We start from the raw sequence: 16,819 nt of genomic DNA on the forward strand, positions 1-16,819 counted from the left end.
GTACCTAATTGAAACCATTACAAATGTAACTAATGCCTTTTCTCGGTGGGGAGGGGTGTTATGTATTAGTTTATGTAGTTTTCCCTCAGGTCCTCAGGTCCTTGACAGTTGTTTTAGGAGGGAACTTTGAATTATGTTTGATACATTGTTTGAGCCAGCCTCTATAAAAGCAGGCCAGCTCAGCAATGCAGTTCAGTTCTGTTCCAGCTTCCAAATAAAGAGCTGCTTTGGAGAGATTGCTGTGTCGTCTGCTATGCTTACCCACAACTTAACAAATATTATGGAAATATTATGGTGTTTCATCTGCATAGCTAACAAAAAAACACCTCAATTGTTTTATGTTATAAGTTGTCTGCCAGTAAAAGAGAGATAAGTCTAAATTTACCACTTTTGTAGTAATCGGTGTGTATTTGTGCTCTTTGTATCCAGACTGGGACATTTTGAAAACTGAATGCAAGGCACTCTTGTCAGTCGGTCCCAGCAGTCTTCATGTGGGTGATTGATATATATATATATAATGATTTATTAGACTACATGTTAGAAAACCTAAGGATTTCTAGATCTCCTAAAAGATCTGTGTAGGTTGGCAAGTGGTAACATTCATAAATGGAGTTGTACCACAATTCCAACACAAGGTGCTGCTATTACACAACAAAGACCGTATTTTCAGAGAGCTGCAGCCATTAGACAAAGCAATCTTAAAAAGAAAGGCCATTTGCTGATTATAATCCAAAGGAACAGACCTCTGCATCTGTTTCAAAACAGCTAAGGACGGATTGGCCTTGAAGGTGTGTAATTCAAGAAAGGAAATTCTGGACAGATACTTCTTCTAATTTGAACTGACTGGAAGTGAAGCTGGAACAATGGAAATGCACAAAAGGCAAGTTTTGAGTTTGGTTCTGTATTTCTGCATGTGTATTGCAATGTGTCAACCCATCCTCTATTCAGTGCCAGAGGAAAAGAAAAGTGGGTCTCTAGTAGCTAATGTGCTGAAAGATTTGAAAGTGGATGCAAAGGAACTTTTTGCTCGAAGAGCCCAGCTGGTTTCTAAGAGCTCCAAACAGTATTTCCATCTGGATCCACATTCTGGGGATTTGATATTAAAGGACAAAATAGACCGAGAGTCTCTGTGTGGTCAGAATGATCCTTGTCTTCTGTTCTCTGAAATTGTGCTTGAAAACCCATTGCAGCTGCAGAGAATCAAAGTTCAAATACAAGATATCAATGATAATACTCCTAAATTCTCAAAAATGGAATTCATTTTTGAAATACCTGAGCAGGTACCAGTGAACACTCGATTCCCTTTGGAGAGAGCGCAGGATTCAGATATAGAAGAAAATGCTGTACAAAATTACACACTTAGTCCTAATGAACATTTTAGACTGGATGTCCAAAGGAACAGTGATGGAAGCAAATATACAGAACTGGTATTGGAGAAGCAGTTAGATCGTGAGGTAAATCCACAGATTACCCTTATTCTGTCAGCTGTTGATGGGGGAATCCCTAAACGAACTGGAACAGCACAAATTATAATTGATGTTCTAGATAACAACGATAATTTTCCTCAATTTGAACAATCTGTGTACAAGGTGAAGCTAATGGAAAACAGCCCATTGGATACGCTGGTCACCAAAGTGGAAGCCACTGACATGGATCTTGGTTCCTATGCTCACCTCACTTACTCATTCAGTGAAGTGCCAGAAAGTGTGCTAAGATCATTCAACTTAAACAAAAAGACTGGGGAAATTACCGTTTCAGGGACAATTGATTATGAAGAAAACAGAAATTATGATCTGCGTATCAGAGCTACGGATGGAGGAGGTCTTTCTGCTTACTGCAAAGTCATTGTAGACATTGAGGATGAGAATGACAATGCTCCAGAGATTACCATCACATCCATCACCAGTCCCTTACCTGAGGACTCTCCCCCAGACACAATGGTGGCTTTCTTCAGTGTCACAGACGTGGACTCTGGAGACAGTGGCAGAACTGCCTGCACCACAGAAACAAACCTGCCATTTGTGCTCAAACCCACAGAGAACAACTATTACCAGCTGGTGACCCAACAGCCACTGGACAGATAAAAAGTCAGTGAATATAACATTACTATCACAGCCACTGACAGGGGCACCCCCAGACTCACTTCCACAAGAATACTTCATGTTCAAATCTCAGATGTCAATGACAACCCTCCAGTGTTTGAAAAGCCATTCTATGAAATGCAGCTAAGAGAAAACAATATTCCTGGTCTTCTGATCAATTCGGTCCATGCTGTTGATCTGGACACAGCGCAGAATGCCAAAGTGACCTACTCGCTTTTGCCTGGGAAGGTCAATGATGGCCCCACTTCCTCTTACATCTCCATCAACTCTGAAACGGGGAACCTGTATGCCATTCGGTCTCTGGATTATGAGGAGGTAAAAGATTTCCATGTGACGGTGAGGGCTGTGGATTCAGGTTCCCCTCCACTGAGCTCAGAAGTTACGATCCGCGTTCAGGTTGTGGATGAAAATGACAATGCCCCCTTCATCCTCTACCCTCTCCAGAATGGCACTTCCCCCTCGAATGACCTGGTTCCCCGAGGGGCAGAGACTGGCTACCTGGTCACCAAGGTGGTGGCTGTGGACAGGGATTCTGCTCAGAACTCTTGGCTTTCCTATCAGCTGCTGAAGGCCACAGAACCGGGTCTGTTCACGGTGGGGGCCCAGAATGGAGAAGTGACCACTCTGAGGCCAGTCAGTAACCGAGACAGCTTCAAGCAGAATCTGGTTGTGGTCGTCCGAGACAATGGACATCCTCCCCAGTCCACCTCTGCCACGCTCAGAATCCTTCTAGTGGACGGCTTCTCTGACCCTTATCTGAAAAGTGTGGCTCTCCCAAAGGAGGAAACAGCGGAGGAGGAAGACCCCAACCTGACTATGTATTTGATTATCTGCTTGGCTGCCATCTCAAGCATCTTTCTCATTTCTGTAGTGGCGTTTGTTGTAATCAAGATGCAGAAACGTGAAAAGTTCATAGGAACCTACAACTCTGCAGCCAATTTCCCTGTGGGACCTGATTCCCAGGAGAACCCTGCGGATCCTGGTGCTGGATCTCTATCTCAGGCTTACAACTATGAGGTGTGCTTAGCTGGTGGGTCTCTGAACAGTGAGTTCCGGTTTCTCAGGCCCCTATTTCCTGTTTTCTCTGTGGAGCCTCCTAACACTCAGGTGAATCCAAGGAGTTCCAATGATTCTGAGGGAGTCCCAGGTCATCCAGAGGAAAATCGGGATATATTTCAGGTGAGAATATTGCTTATATAGTTTTCATATATTCAATTTTTAGATGTGTAATATTGTAAAAAAATTACAAAGCTCTATTGGAAGTTATTTATGACATGGTCATATATTGCTTAAATATTATTCTCATAATACATTATCTCTGTGGGAGGCAGAGGTAATTCACCATAATCTGGAAACATAATAACTGTCTGTTGCATCTACAGTATTCTAAGTTGGAGAGAGGAGCTTCAGAAAAGTGGATTTTGTTATAGGTAATTGTAATTGCAGCTCTGTGACAGTTAAACTACACTTCCTATTTGAGGTAAAGCAATATATATATAGGGTTTTCTTGGTTTACAAAGATATATGGAATGTCTCTCTTAGCATATTTACAAATCAGATTCATGGTGTTTATGTGAGAACTTCGAGTTTTAGCAAACATTGAATGAAAAACATAGTCCTAGTTATTATTTCATTATACATCCACATGGTGGCAGTATGCACAAACACATATTTTGGAACTCAGAATTTTATTTTCAAAAGAAACCTCTGCAACAAGAAGAAAGCCAGTTTTTGTCTGTGATGCAGAAATAAAAGCCTGCAGCACCAAATTTATTTCACCAGCAGCAGAGATTATCTTTGGGTGCCTGTCAGAAAGATCAATTTTTTGGCCAGACATTGAAGAGGCAGATTCTTGAACCATGAGAGACGGCTACAGAAAGGAACAAGGTCTGTATTTTTTGCTTTTTCTTTGTCTTCCTGGAGCACTGAATATATCACTTCACTATTCTGTGCCTGAAGAAAAGAAGAGGGGGTCTTTGGTGGCTAATGTGCTGGAGGATCTGAAACTGGGAACAGGGGAGCTCTCTGTTCGCAGAGCCCAGCTTGTTTCTAAGAACACTAAGCAATATTTCCACCTTAATACTCACTCTGGGGATCTTTTGATAAATGATAAAATAGATAGAGAAGCTTTGTGTGACCAGATTAATCCTTGCTTACTTCTCTCACAAATTGTGCTGGAAAACCCATTAGATCTCTACAGTATTGTAGTCAAGATAGAAGATGTGAATGACAATGTTCCAAAATTCTCAAAAAATGAATTTGATCTGAAAATTCCCGAGATTGTTCCTACAAATACACGATTCCCCTTGGAATCTGCCCAAGATGAGGATCTGGGGGAAAATAACATCCAAAACTATACACTCAGTCCAAATGAGCATTTCCGGCTCAGAGTAGAAAACAACAAGGATGGAAGGATATATGTGGATCTTGTCCTGGAGAAGCCACTGGACAGGGAGAAGGAGCCACATTTTGGATTAACTCTCATGGCTGTGGATGGAGGGGAGCCACAAAAAACAGGGACAGTTCAAATAAATATTGACGTTCTGGACAATAATGACAACTTTCCTCAGTTTACTCACCCTGAATATAAAGTAAGGTTAAAAGAAAACAGCCCACACGGCACTCTGGTCTTCAAAGTGGAAGCTACAGATTTGGATTTTGGTTCAAATGCACAGATCACCTACTCATTCCACCGGGTGTCTGAAAAAATATACAATTTATTTCACTTAAATGACATGACTGGGGAAATCACTATTTTAGGTCAAGTTGATTATGAAAAAGAAACCAGCTATGACATGAACATCAGGGCAACAGATGGAGGGGGTCTTTCAGGGCACTGCAAGGTCCTGGTAGAGATTGAAGACGTGAATGACAATGTCCCTGAAGTGTCCGTCATATCCATCACTGGCAGTATACAAGAAGATTCTCCTCTGGACACAGTGGTGGCCCTTTTCAGTGTCACAGACCGAGACTCTGGTGATAATGGCAGAACCGTGTGCTCTGTAGAGGCAAACCTTCCCTTTGCCTTAAAACGCACAATGGATAACTATTACCAACTTCTGGTCCAAAATCCCTTGAACAGAGAGAAGATCTCAGAGTATAATATCACCATCACAGCCATTGACCAGGGCTCCCCCAGGCTCACTTCAACAAGAATTATTAACGTTCAGATCTCAGATGTCAATGACAACCCTCCAGTATTTGAAAAGTCTTCATGGGAAATGCAGATACGGGAAAACAATATTCCAGGATTGCTCATTGGCTCAGTCCGTGCTGCTGATCTGGACACTGAGAAGAATGCCAAGATCACCTTCTCCCTTTTGCCTGGAAAGGTCACTGATGGCCTTGTGGCCTCTTACATCTCAATCAACTCTGAAAGCGGAAATCTGTATGTCCTTCGATCTCTGGATTATGAGCAGATCAAAGATTTCAAAGTGATGGTGAGGGCTACAGATGGAGGGTCTCCTCCCCTCAGCTCAGAAGTTACTGTCCGAGTCATTATCATAGACGAAAACGACAATGCTCCCTTCTTCCTCTACCCTCTTCAGAACAGCACATCCCCCTGCAATGAGCTGGTCCCCAAGTCGGTGGAGTCTGGCTACCTGGTCACCAAGGTGGTGGCTGTGGATGGAGATTCTGGCCAGAACTTGTGGCTTTCCTATGAGCTGCTGAAGGCCACAGACCCTGGTCTTTTCAGCATAGGAGCCCAGAATGGGGAAGTGAGAACCAGGAGAGCCCTGAGCGAGCGAGACACCAGCAAGCAGAGACTCATGATAGTGGTCAGGGACAACGGGCTCCCTCCCCAGAGCAGCACTGCAATGCTCCATGTCCTTCCCGTGGGTGGCTTTTCGGATCCTTATATGAAGGCTGTGGAGATTAGTAAAGACCAACATGAAGAAGATGGGAGCTTGACCTTGTATTTGGTGATCTGCCTGGCTGCAGTCTCCTTTGTGTTCCTTGTTTGCATTGTTTCCTTTGCTGCCATCAAGATCTGCAGGAGGGATCCCAGGGAAAGTTTTATCGCTGCCCCTCCTCACTTCCCACCTGCCAGACCAGACATCCCAGAGAACTGTGGGGATTCTCAGAGCGGGTCGCTTTCCAGGAGTTACCACTATGATGTTTGCTTAACCGGTGGGTCCTTAAGCAGCGAGTTCAGGTTCCTCAGGCCCCTCATTCCTGTTTTTTCTGTGGGGGACCCAAACCTCAATGTGAACCAGACCCCTCCTTCTGCTTCCCAAGATATTCCTGAGCAGGTGGGGAAAGAAGATTCGGGGGAAGAGGTGAGAAAGAAGCTTTCAGTTTGTTTGTTGGTTTGTTTTTGTTTGTTTTAAATATCAATCTCAGTATATCATATCAAAACAGGTCATGATGACTTTGGGAATGCTTGTTGCTTGGTAATCAATCACATCTGATATTTGTTTCTGTCTCCTTATTCTTCTCTGTATTGGTTACCTATATAGTGACTACAGAGGTTCAGTTTTAACATGGACTGCTTATTCCACATCTACTTTCTGCACCTCTGTCCTATTGCTCCTTTTTTGTCTCAGTTTCTTTCCCTGTTCTGTGGTGTTCTTTGCTAACAGGAGAGCCCCACTGTTTCCAAGTTCAATGTGAGGTGGTTCTTCCCCACAGCCCACTGTCCCTTTCATTCTTCACCTCAATTTTCCATTGTTCCTTTTCTTCTTTCATCTATCATTTACTCAAATCCCTTTCTTCCAAGCCCATCTTTTTTCCATCGTTATTCATTTTTAGGGTCCTGTCTGTCAGCTCCTGCATTGTGGGTCTCTGCACTAAAATTGGCTCGAGAGTCAGACTTCATGCATAATCATAATTGTTGCATGTACACCAGCGTGTCACTCTCTCCTAGAAGAAATTAATATAGCATGGATGATGTTGATGTGCATACCAGTATCTTTAAATGCTTATGTGCATTTATTTACTTTTTTTGACCTGCTGTTCAGCTTGAAAGGCACCAAGAGTGACTTATATGTAATCAGTACCCGAAACACAAAGGAGAGGGAAGTGAGGAGAAAGCAAACACAGACATTGGTTTGAAAGGAAGAGGGGGAGAGGAAAAAGGAGCACATGGAGTTTTTGGAGTATTTTGGCTTTCCTCCTCTCCCACAAGCTGCAGCCCAGTGGCAGAGCTTCATACTCCAGCACCGGGGGTGGAGAGCAGACTGGGGCGGGGCTGGTGCACGTTCTGGGGGCGGGGCGCCCAACGCGGGCGGGGGCAGCCGCAATGGCGCCCTCAGGATTGCGCTGCCCAGGGCAGAGCGCCCCTTTCGCCCCGCGCCCTTCCTATGCCCCTGCTGCAGCCTGAAGGGCCAGGGTTCCCACATATATATTAACAAGTGTTTTTAAATCCAGGTATGTTATCTACATATTTTCTGCAGCAGTTATTTCTGCTGCACATGTTTACTGTTTCTTGAAGAAATATGCTGTCCTATATTTTTCTGATTTTGGTAGTCCCACCAGTCCTTTCAACCAATGCGTGAGTTTGCTGATATTCTCTATCTAAAACGACATTTGAGCACAGCACCCCCACCAGATTAGTCACCAAAGCAAATGACTTTTTATTGACTCAATAATCAACCTGGTGTGCAGCAGAGAATCTCTCAAGGTAAAATTGCCTTTCCCTTGCAATAGCCTTGCTCTGCATCTGTATTTCAGTAGTGGACAGGCTCTTATTGAAATACTGCAGGACTAAATCCACATAGATGGTAATATTGCAGACTACCAATGGCTAACACTTTCTACAGCTTTTATGCTGCTTTGCTTTTCGAATATAGCATTTTTGGTTGTTTCATTTGTTGGGGCTCATCTAGACACCTGGGGACTTTAAAGAAAGAAGTATGGCTTCACAAGGCCGTTCACATATTCACTAGAGGCTTTCATGACAACTTTTACTTGGCAGTAATCCTCAGGGGGAACTTTTCCAGTCCAAGGACCATATTTCCTTCTGGACCACCTTCTAAGGGCCACATGCCAGTGCTGGGCAGGGCCAGAAGCAAGTGGGCAGAGCAATGAATGTAAATTTTACCTTCCTCAAGTCTAGTTTCTAAACACACTTACACATTCCTCAAGCCATGCAAGCATCAAGATCAGGATTCGCGGGCATACTCCAGTCAAGCAAAAGACTTGTGTAACAAAGTTGGGCCAGGGAGGGGTGTGGCCTGTGGATAAGGGGTGTGGTCAAACAGAGAGACTTGGAGGGCAGAGTTTGGTCCCTGTGCCTGATGTTCCCCAGCCCTCTGCTAGATGAATAAGACTGGCCTCCATTGGAGAAATAAACGAGAAATAAACTGCCTCCCTCCTTTCTTGGTGCAGCCTCCTTATGGTTATGTTAGCATAAAAGTTCTCCTTAACAGCTGATATGAGAACTGTATTCAAGATTGTTTCTATTGTGCTAATAATGTTCTGCTTGCAACTTAACTTGGCATATGCTGGAAAGCATCTAGCATCATGTGGAACATTCTCAGGATGGATCTACACTGATCTGAGAAAACGTTAAAAAACAAACAAAAACCCACAACGTAATATAGCTCTCGACCCAATTTCCCATTAATGATGGATTGTTGCTCTACAATGCCCTCTGGTGTCACATTTTTATAACAATTTTTTGATCTTATAACTGACCAGTGTAGATTAGCCCTCAGTCTACATACTGTTTAGTAAGAAAGGTATCTTAAAGTGGGCAACAATAAATCAGCAAAAATGTGATTAAACGTGACTGCACTTAAAGTATACTATATTAAAACCAGCAGCAAAAGAAACTGGAGGACAGCATTAGGGACTTATTTAGACAATTTATATACAGTTTAAGGTAAAAACAAAACAAAAAGAAATAATACAACTTGAATGCTTTTTTTTGGGGGGGGGTATTCCAGAGGGTCAGTGCCACCATGGAGGGGCAATATTGCAAGGGGCAGCAATGCACTGGCCATGGATTAGAAGAATAACAACCCAGAAACAAACCAGTAACCAGTACAGTTCATTAAGAGCAGGGAAGACATGTATAATAAATGGAAGGACAGGTAACCAAGGATGAACACAGGCAAGTAGCTCTGAATTCTAGGAGGAGTTGTCAGGAAAGCTAATGCTATGAAGGAGCTGAGGCTGGTGAAGAAGAAAAGGGGCTCTTTCAAGTAAAGATGGTGAAATGGTAACAGATGACAAAGAGAAGGCAGAACTGCTCATCTCCTGTTTTGCATTTATCTTCTCCCAAAAGGGGAACTGCGTCCAACCTTACATAGGCAGCAGGACTGATGGGTGGGGTGCAGGATTGCAGTTCAAGATAGATTAGGAGCTGGTCAAGGATTACCTAGTTGTATTAAATTAGTTCAAGTCTTCAGGGACAGATGAATTGCTGGTATTCTTTCAGAAACACTCTGTCTATCAACAGTGAGAAGTTTTAGAGAGCAGGTGAGTTGTTACAGGCCTGGAGACAGGCAAATGTCACTCCAGTCTTCTTTTTTTTAAGGGGGGGGGAGATCTGGGAAATTTGAGACTATTCCCTCTGACTTTGATTCTAAGGAAAATATTAGATTACAAAGAAGTCATTTTGTAAGCATATTGAAAACAATGCAGTGATTAGTAAAAGACCACATGGATTTGCGAAAAAGAAATCCTGCCAGACTAATCTTATATCCGTTTTATTGGCGTACTAGCTTAGTGAATTTTGTGGATGCTCTGGATGCTATTTGCCTTGACTTCAGGAAATAATTTAACAAAGTCCATGATCTTTTGGTTAGCAGGTTACATATATGCAAACGAGATGATCAGGTGGATTCATTGCTGGTTGGAGAACTGTAATCAAAGAGTGCTCATCAGTATTTCCTCATCACATTAAAGCGTGGTTTTGAGTGGGGGGGGCAGCAGGGCTCTGTTCTGGGCCAGATACTCTTCACCCTGATATTATATGATATGAATATACTTTATTGAAAAGGTTTCAATTATTAAGAAATAAAGTGATGCAAATAGAAGAAAAGAAAAACAAACAGGCACAAAAATGTGTAGAATATATATATGAATATATGCAATACCCTAATGCATACATTCTTTTATCAATTTGATGTCATTATTTGAATACATATGTATATATTAATAGTCTACTACATTTTGTATAAACCCAGTCCAAATATTCCCATATTTATCCAAACAAACCATTACAGTGGTACCTCGACTTACGAATGACTCGACAACTGAATTTTTCGACTTACGAGTAGGGCAAATGGCCACACGCTTACGTATTTCTCAACATCCGAACGGAAACCGCAGCAGTTTTAGATAAGGTTTTTTCGATTTATGAATTTTTAGATGGGGTTGCTTATGAATTTTTAGATGGGGTTGCTTATGATTTTTTCCATTTCCAATGTATTCCTATGGGAAATCGCATTTCCAATGGCGCTTTTCGACTTACAAATTTTTCGAATTATGAAGGTGCCTTCGGAACGGATTAAATTCGTAAGTCGGGGCACCATTGTATATGAAGTTATATGAACAGATGGAAGGAATCCTTACCAGATTTGCAGCTGGTACAAAATTAAGAAGGGTAGTTAACACCTCTTAAGACAGGAATAAATAGCCATGATAGGCAAAAAACCCCAGACAAAATAGGCAATAAATAAATAAATGAAATGCACCTGGAAGATATCTAGTTTTGCAATTTTGTACATGTGGAAAGAATCTCAGTAATGAAATTTATCATAAGCAGAACATGAGTCAGCAGGACTCTCCTCCCAGACAAAAAAGTGGCAATTATTTCCAACTAATGGGAAGTAATAGTTCCAGGTTTGTTTTTTTTACTGCACTACTTCGATCTCACCAGGGCTACTATGTCCAGTTTTGGACACCACACTTTAAGAATAACATAGATAGCCCCCTAGCATTCTGAAAGCAGGTGGGGGACTATCTTGTTGGATCTATTTGTGGCAGATACTTTAGCCGTACATCTCCTGCATCAATGAAGGGCTTATACTGGATGATCCACAAGGATCCATCCATCTCTGTGATGCACAGTTCTTTGATACTATGTACACAGTTCCCATTCTGAAGTTTTCCTACTCATTAGGGTGTCTCATGTTTTTCGTTTAGCTTGAATGAATCATAGAATTGAAGAGTTGGAAGGGATCCAACTCTTTCGGCAGTAATAACCAGCTGTACAAATATAAGATGGGCGATACATGGCTTACCAGTAGTACACGTGAAAAGGATCTAGGGGTCTTAGTGGACCACAAGCTTAACATTATGTGTGAAGCAGCAACAAAAAAATAAAAATAAAAGCTAATGCTATTCTAGGCTGCATCAACAGAAGTATAATGTCCAGATCAAGGGAAGTAATAGTACAATTCTATTCTGCCTTGGTCAGACCACACTTGGCACACTGTGTGCAGTTCTGGGCGTCACAATTTAAGAAGGATGTTGACCAGCAGGAATGTTTGCAGAAGAGGCCAACCAATGTGATAAAAGGTATGGAAACCAAGCTTTATGAGGAACGGTTGAATGAGCTGGGTATGTTTAGCCTGGAGAAGAAGAGACTCAGAGAAGATGACTGATAGCCATCTTCAAATATCTTAAGGGCTCCTACATGGAAGATGGGGCAAACATTCCAGAGGGTAGGACCTGAACCGATGGCATCAAGTTACAAGAAAGGAGAATCCAACGAAACATCAGGAAGAACTTTCTGACAGAGCCGTTCAACAGTCAGACTCAGTGGCAGTCAAGAGGCAGTGAATTCTACCTTGCTGGGAGGTTTTTAAGCACAGGTTGGATGGCCATCTGTCATGGATGCTTTAGTTGAGATTCCTGCATTGCAGGGGGTTGGATTAGATCAGTGGTCCTCAACCTTGGGCCTCCAGATGTTTTGAGACTACAATTCCCATCATCCCTGACCACTGCTCCTGCTAGCTAGGGATCATGGGGGTTGTAGGCCAAAAACATCTGGAGGCCCAAGGTTGAGGACCACTGCATTAGATGATCCTTAGTGTTGCTTCCAACTCTAGAATTCTATGATTCCATTATTCTATCCCAAGGGTCAACTAGCCCAACCCCCTCCTGGGTGCAGGAAATATACATCTAAAGTGTATTACTGACAACTCTGATATATAAAATACAGGTTATGAGAATACACCTTATGAGATATTCTAAACATTGCTATAGAAGATTGCATTAATGCAGTTTGGAAAGTGACAAAAGTCTATGGGAATCATATCATAGCTTGAGCACAAGGTGGTGCTATGACACAACACAGAACAAATAATCAAGGAGCAGCAATTGCTGTCTGACGTCTGTAACCACCAGACAAAGGAATCTCAACGAGAAAGGAAGCAGATCACCATTACAAGCAAATCTATAGAAATTTTGTGTGGAAATAGGCACCATATCCATTTCTAGATTTTAATATAAGAAAGTATACCTTGCAAACTTACAATGGACAATCAACTTTGGCAGTTGTCTTAGAAAGAATCATCACATGTTTCAGATCTGAGTAGAGGAGAGGCTGCGAATATGGAAATAAATCACAACAGCAGGCAAGTGGTGTTTTTTTTTCTATATCTCTGTGCATGTGCAGCAATGTGTGAGTCTTTTCGCTATTCAGTGGCAGAGGAGGAGAAAAGTGGGTCTCTGGTAGCGAATGTGCTAAAAGATTTGAGAGTGGATGCAAAGGAGCTGTCTGCTCGGAGAGCCCGGCTGGTTTCTAAGAGCTCCAAGGAGTATTTCCAGCTGGATCCACATTCTGGGGATTTGATATTGAAGGACAAAATAGATCGAGAATCCCTGTGTGGCCAGAATGATCCTTGTCTTCTACTCTCTGAAATCTTGCTGGAAAATCCATTGCAGCTGCATAGAATTGAACTTCAGATAGAGGATGTGAATGATAATTCCCCCACATTTTCCACAAATCAAATCCTCTTTCAAATATCAGAGCACATTCCAACAAATACACGATTCCCTTTGGAGACAGCTCAGGATTCAGACAAAGGAGAAAATGCTATCCAGAGCTACAACCTTAGTCCTAATGAACATTTTAGGCTGGATGTGCAAAGTCAAAGTGATGGTAGCAAATATGCAGAACTGGTGTTAGAAAAACCGTTAGACCGTGAGGTGAATCCACAGATTTCCCTTATTCTCTCAGCCATTGATGGAGGGATCCCCAAAAGGACTGGAACAGTGCAAATTATTATTGATGTTCTGGATGCCAATGACAATGTGCCTCAGTTTGACCAATCTGTGTACAAAGTGAGACTAATGGAAAACAGCCCATTGGATACACTGGTCGCAAAAGTTGAAGCCACTGACAAGGATATCGGTGCCAATGGTCTCATCACTTACTCATTCAGCCAAATGCCAGAAAAGGTGCTGAGATTGTTCAAGTTAAATAAACACACTGGAGAACTTATTCTCAAAGGAACGCTTGATTATGAGGAAATTAGTAAGTATGAGATGCACATCAAAGCCACAGATGGAGGGGGACTTTCTGCTTACTGCAAAGTCTTTGTAGAGATTGAGGATGAGAACGACAATGCTCCAGAAATTACAATCACATCCATCATCAGTCCCTTACCCGAGGACTCTCCCTCTGACACAGTGGTGGCCCTGTTCAGTGTCACAGACATGGATTCTGGAGACAGTGGCAGAACTGCCTGCACCACTGAAGTAAACCTGCCATTTGTGCTCAAACCCATAGAGAACAACTATTACCAGTTGGTGACCCAACAGCCACTAGACAGAGAAAAAGTCAGTGAATATAACATTACTATCACAGCCACAGACCAAGGCTCTCCGAGACTCACTTCCACAAGAATACTTCATGTTCAAATCTCAGATGTCAATGACAACCCTCCAATGTTTAAAAAGCCATTCTATGAAATGCAGCTAAGAGAAAACAATATTCCTGGTCTTCTGATCGGTTTCATCCATGCTGTTGATCTGGACACAGCGCAGAATGCCAAAGTGACCTACTCGCTTTTGCCTGGGAAGGTCAATGATGGCCCCACTTCCTCTTACATCTCCATCAACTCTGAAACGGGGAACCTGTATGCCATTCGGTCTCTGGATTATGAGGAGGTAAAAGATTTCCATGTGACGGTGAGGGCTGTGGATTCAGGTTCCCCTCCACTGAGCTCAGAAGTTACAATCCGCGTTCAGGTTGTGGATGAAAATGACAATGCCCCCTTCATCCTCTACCCTCTCCAGAATGGCACTTCCCCCTCGAATGACCTGGTTCCCCGAGGGGCAGAGACTGGCTACCTGGTCACCAAGGTGGTGGCTGTGGACAGGGATTCTGCTCAGAACTCTTGGCTTTCCTATCAGCTGCTGAAGGCCACAGAACCGGGTCTGTTCACGGTGGGGGCCCAGAATGGAGAAGTGACCACTCTGAGGCCAGTCAGTAACCGAGACAGCTTCAAGCAGAATCTGGTTGTGGTCGTCCGAGACAACGGGCATCCTCCCCAGTCCACCTCTGCCACGCTCAGAATCCTTCTAGTGGACGGCTTCTCTGACCCTTATCTGAAAAGTGTGGCTCTCCCAAAGGAGGAAACAGCGGAGGAGGAAGACCCCAACCTGACTATGTATTTGATCATCTGCTTGGCTGCCATCTCAAGCATCTTTCTCATTTCTGTAGTGGCGTTTGTTGTAATCAAGTTGCAGAAACGTGAAAAGTTCATAGGAACCTACAACTCTGCAGCCAATTTCCCTGTGGGACCTGATTCCCAGGAGATCTCTGCAGATCCTGGTGCTGGATCTCTATCTCAGGCTTACAACTATGAGGTGTGCTTAGCTGGTGGGTCTCTGAACAGCGAGTTCCGGTTTCTCAGGCCCCTATTTCCTGTTTTCTCTGTGGAGCCTCCTAACACTCAGCTGAATCCAAGGGGTTCCAATGATTCTGAAGGAGTCCCAAGCCATGCAGGTGAAAGTCAACATATTATCCAGGTGAGAGTACCATTTGAATCCATTTTGTATGGTTTCATTTCAAACTGCTATTTTCTTGATGCATATTATCCTTTGTTTCTTCCAGAATAAATGAAACCTAAGCTCAAGTAATTCTTCTGAACGCATCAGAAATAATTGCTTCTTCTTCTGTTTCAATGCTTGGCTGTATTTTGCATAAAGAAATATCGTGTTAATCGTGGCTGTATTTTGCATAAAGAAATATCGTGTTAATAATTACATCATTCACATTATGTAATACCTTACCATATAAGTTTATATATCACTATCAATCCTGTTCCCTTTCTCTTCTCAATAGAAGTGGCCAGTCGGAGAGGTATTGCTCAAACACTGAGAGGGACATAATAGACTTTTTGGAGAAAATATGCAATATTGCAACTGAGGGAGAAGCTCCACATTTTTTAATTTTATTTTTTACAGAAGCTGCATATTGTTACAGTTCTTCTTTAGAAAATCTACATGCATTCTACATTCTAAGATTAAAAGATTGCCATGTTTATGTATGGCTCACAAAAGTCTGTCAGCATTTTAAAGTGCATTTATTCTAATATGCACATTTTGGTATGCAATTTTCCTTAATGTAATGCAATGCTTATGAATTCCTATTCATATTTTCCCTGATGTACACATTTGCACACATTTTTTGCTTGGAAAATTGCACTGCAAAATTTGGAGAAGTATGGACAGTTGTGTTTAAAGTCTCAAATAGTTTTGGGAAGTGAGGGTTAGGTGGTGAACTGAATCCGCCCCCCCCATGCTTAACAGGACTAAAACGAAACAGACTGCAATACATGTAAGCAATGAGAGGTTTTCAACAAGAAGCAAGTCTTCATCTCATGGGCATATTATCTTAATTTCCCCCAACATTTCCTTGTAGCAAAATAATGTGCTATGAACAGAGTACCAGTAAAGCAAAGCCTTTTCTGTTAGGTATATCATTCAATGAGTATCCATTAATCGAAGAATACAGAATTGGTTTGGAGACTTATTCAAGTTTCAGTCTGCAGACTATAAATATAAAATAGAGTGTAAAATGAAAGGTGCCTTTTGGACACTCCTTTTCTTTGTATTTGTGGATTTGAGGATGGCAGCTCTCATTCCAAAACCAGAAGTAAAGGTAGAAGTGCTTCATAAACTGTTCATTTGCAAGACAACCATGGAATGAAAAACAACCGCAACAGAAAGAATTATTATTGTTGTTGTTGTTGTTGTTGTTGTTGTTGTTGTTGTTGTTATTATTATTACCCCACCCATTTGGCTGGGTTTTCCCAGCCACTCTGGGTGGCTTCCAACAGAAAAATAAAATACAGGAATATATTAAACATTAAAAGCCTCCCTGAACAGGGCTGTCTTCAGATGTCTTCTAAAAGTCTGGTAGTTGTTTTCCTCTTTGACATCTGATGGGAGGGCATTCCACAGGGCGGGTGCCACTACCAAGAAGTCCCTCCTCCTAGTTCCCTGCAACTTGCCTTCTCGCAACGAGGGAACCACCAGAAGGCCCTCGGTGCTGGACCTCAGTGTCCGGGCAGAGCGATGGAGGTGGAGATGCTCCTTCAGGTATACTGGACCGAGGCCATTTAGGGCTTTAAAGGTCAGCACCAACACTTTGAATTGTGCTCGGAAACAAACTGGGAGCCAATGGGGATCTTTCAAGACCTGTGTTATGTCGTCTCGGTGGCCGCTCCCAGTCACCAGTCTAGCTGCCGCATTCTGGATTAGTTGTAGTTTCCGGGTCACCTTCAAAGGTAGCCCCACGTAGAGTGCAT

General features: G+C 42.6%; 3 protein-coding genes across 3 annotated transcripts; all 3 read left to right on the plus strand.

Moving 5' to 3' along the window:
• The first annotated feature begins 2,219 nt into the window (after positions 1-2,219).
• On the plus strand, positions 2,220-3,302 carry LOC118079389 (protocadherin beta-14-like). The gene has a single exon (XM_060278120.2). The coding sequence runs from the start codon at positions 2,220-2,222 to the stop codon at positions 3,300-3,302; it is 1,083 nt and encodes a 360-aa protein (XP_060134103.2).
• A 659-nt stretch (positions 3,303-3,961) lies between these two features.
• Positions 3,962-7,658, plus strand: LOC132592570 (protocadherin beta-16-like). The gene is made up of 2 exons (XM_088676015.1): positions 3,962-6,382; positions 7,572-7,658. Exons 1-2 carry the CDS (start codon positions 3,962-3,964, stop codon positions 7,656-7,658), a joined length of 2,508 nt encoding a protein of 835 aa, XP_088532141.1.
• Positions 7,659-12,120: 4,462 nt separating this feature from the next.
• LOC148684722 (protocadherin beta-16-like) lies at positions 12,121-16,547 on the plus strand. Its single transcript, XM_088675026.1, has 2 exons — positions 12,121-15,035; positions 15,121-16,547. Exons 1-2 carry the CDS (start codon positions 12,612-12,614, stop codon positions 15,127-15,129), a joined length of 2,433 nt encoding a protein of 810 aa, XP_088531152.1. The 5' UTR covers positions 12,121-12,611; the 3' UTR covers positions 15,130-16,547.
• The last annotated feature ends 272 nt before the right edge of the window (positions 16,548-16,819 follow it).

Source organism: Zootoca vivipara, chromosome 8 (genome assembly GCF_965207765.1).
Source record: "Zootoca vivipara chromosome 8, rZooViv2.hap1.1, whole genome shotgun sequence".
Taxonomy (NCBI): Eukaryota; Metazoa; Chordata; class Lepidosauria; order Squamata; family Lacertidae; genus Zootoca; species Zootoca vivipara.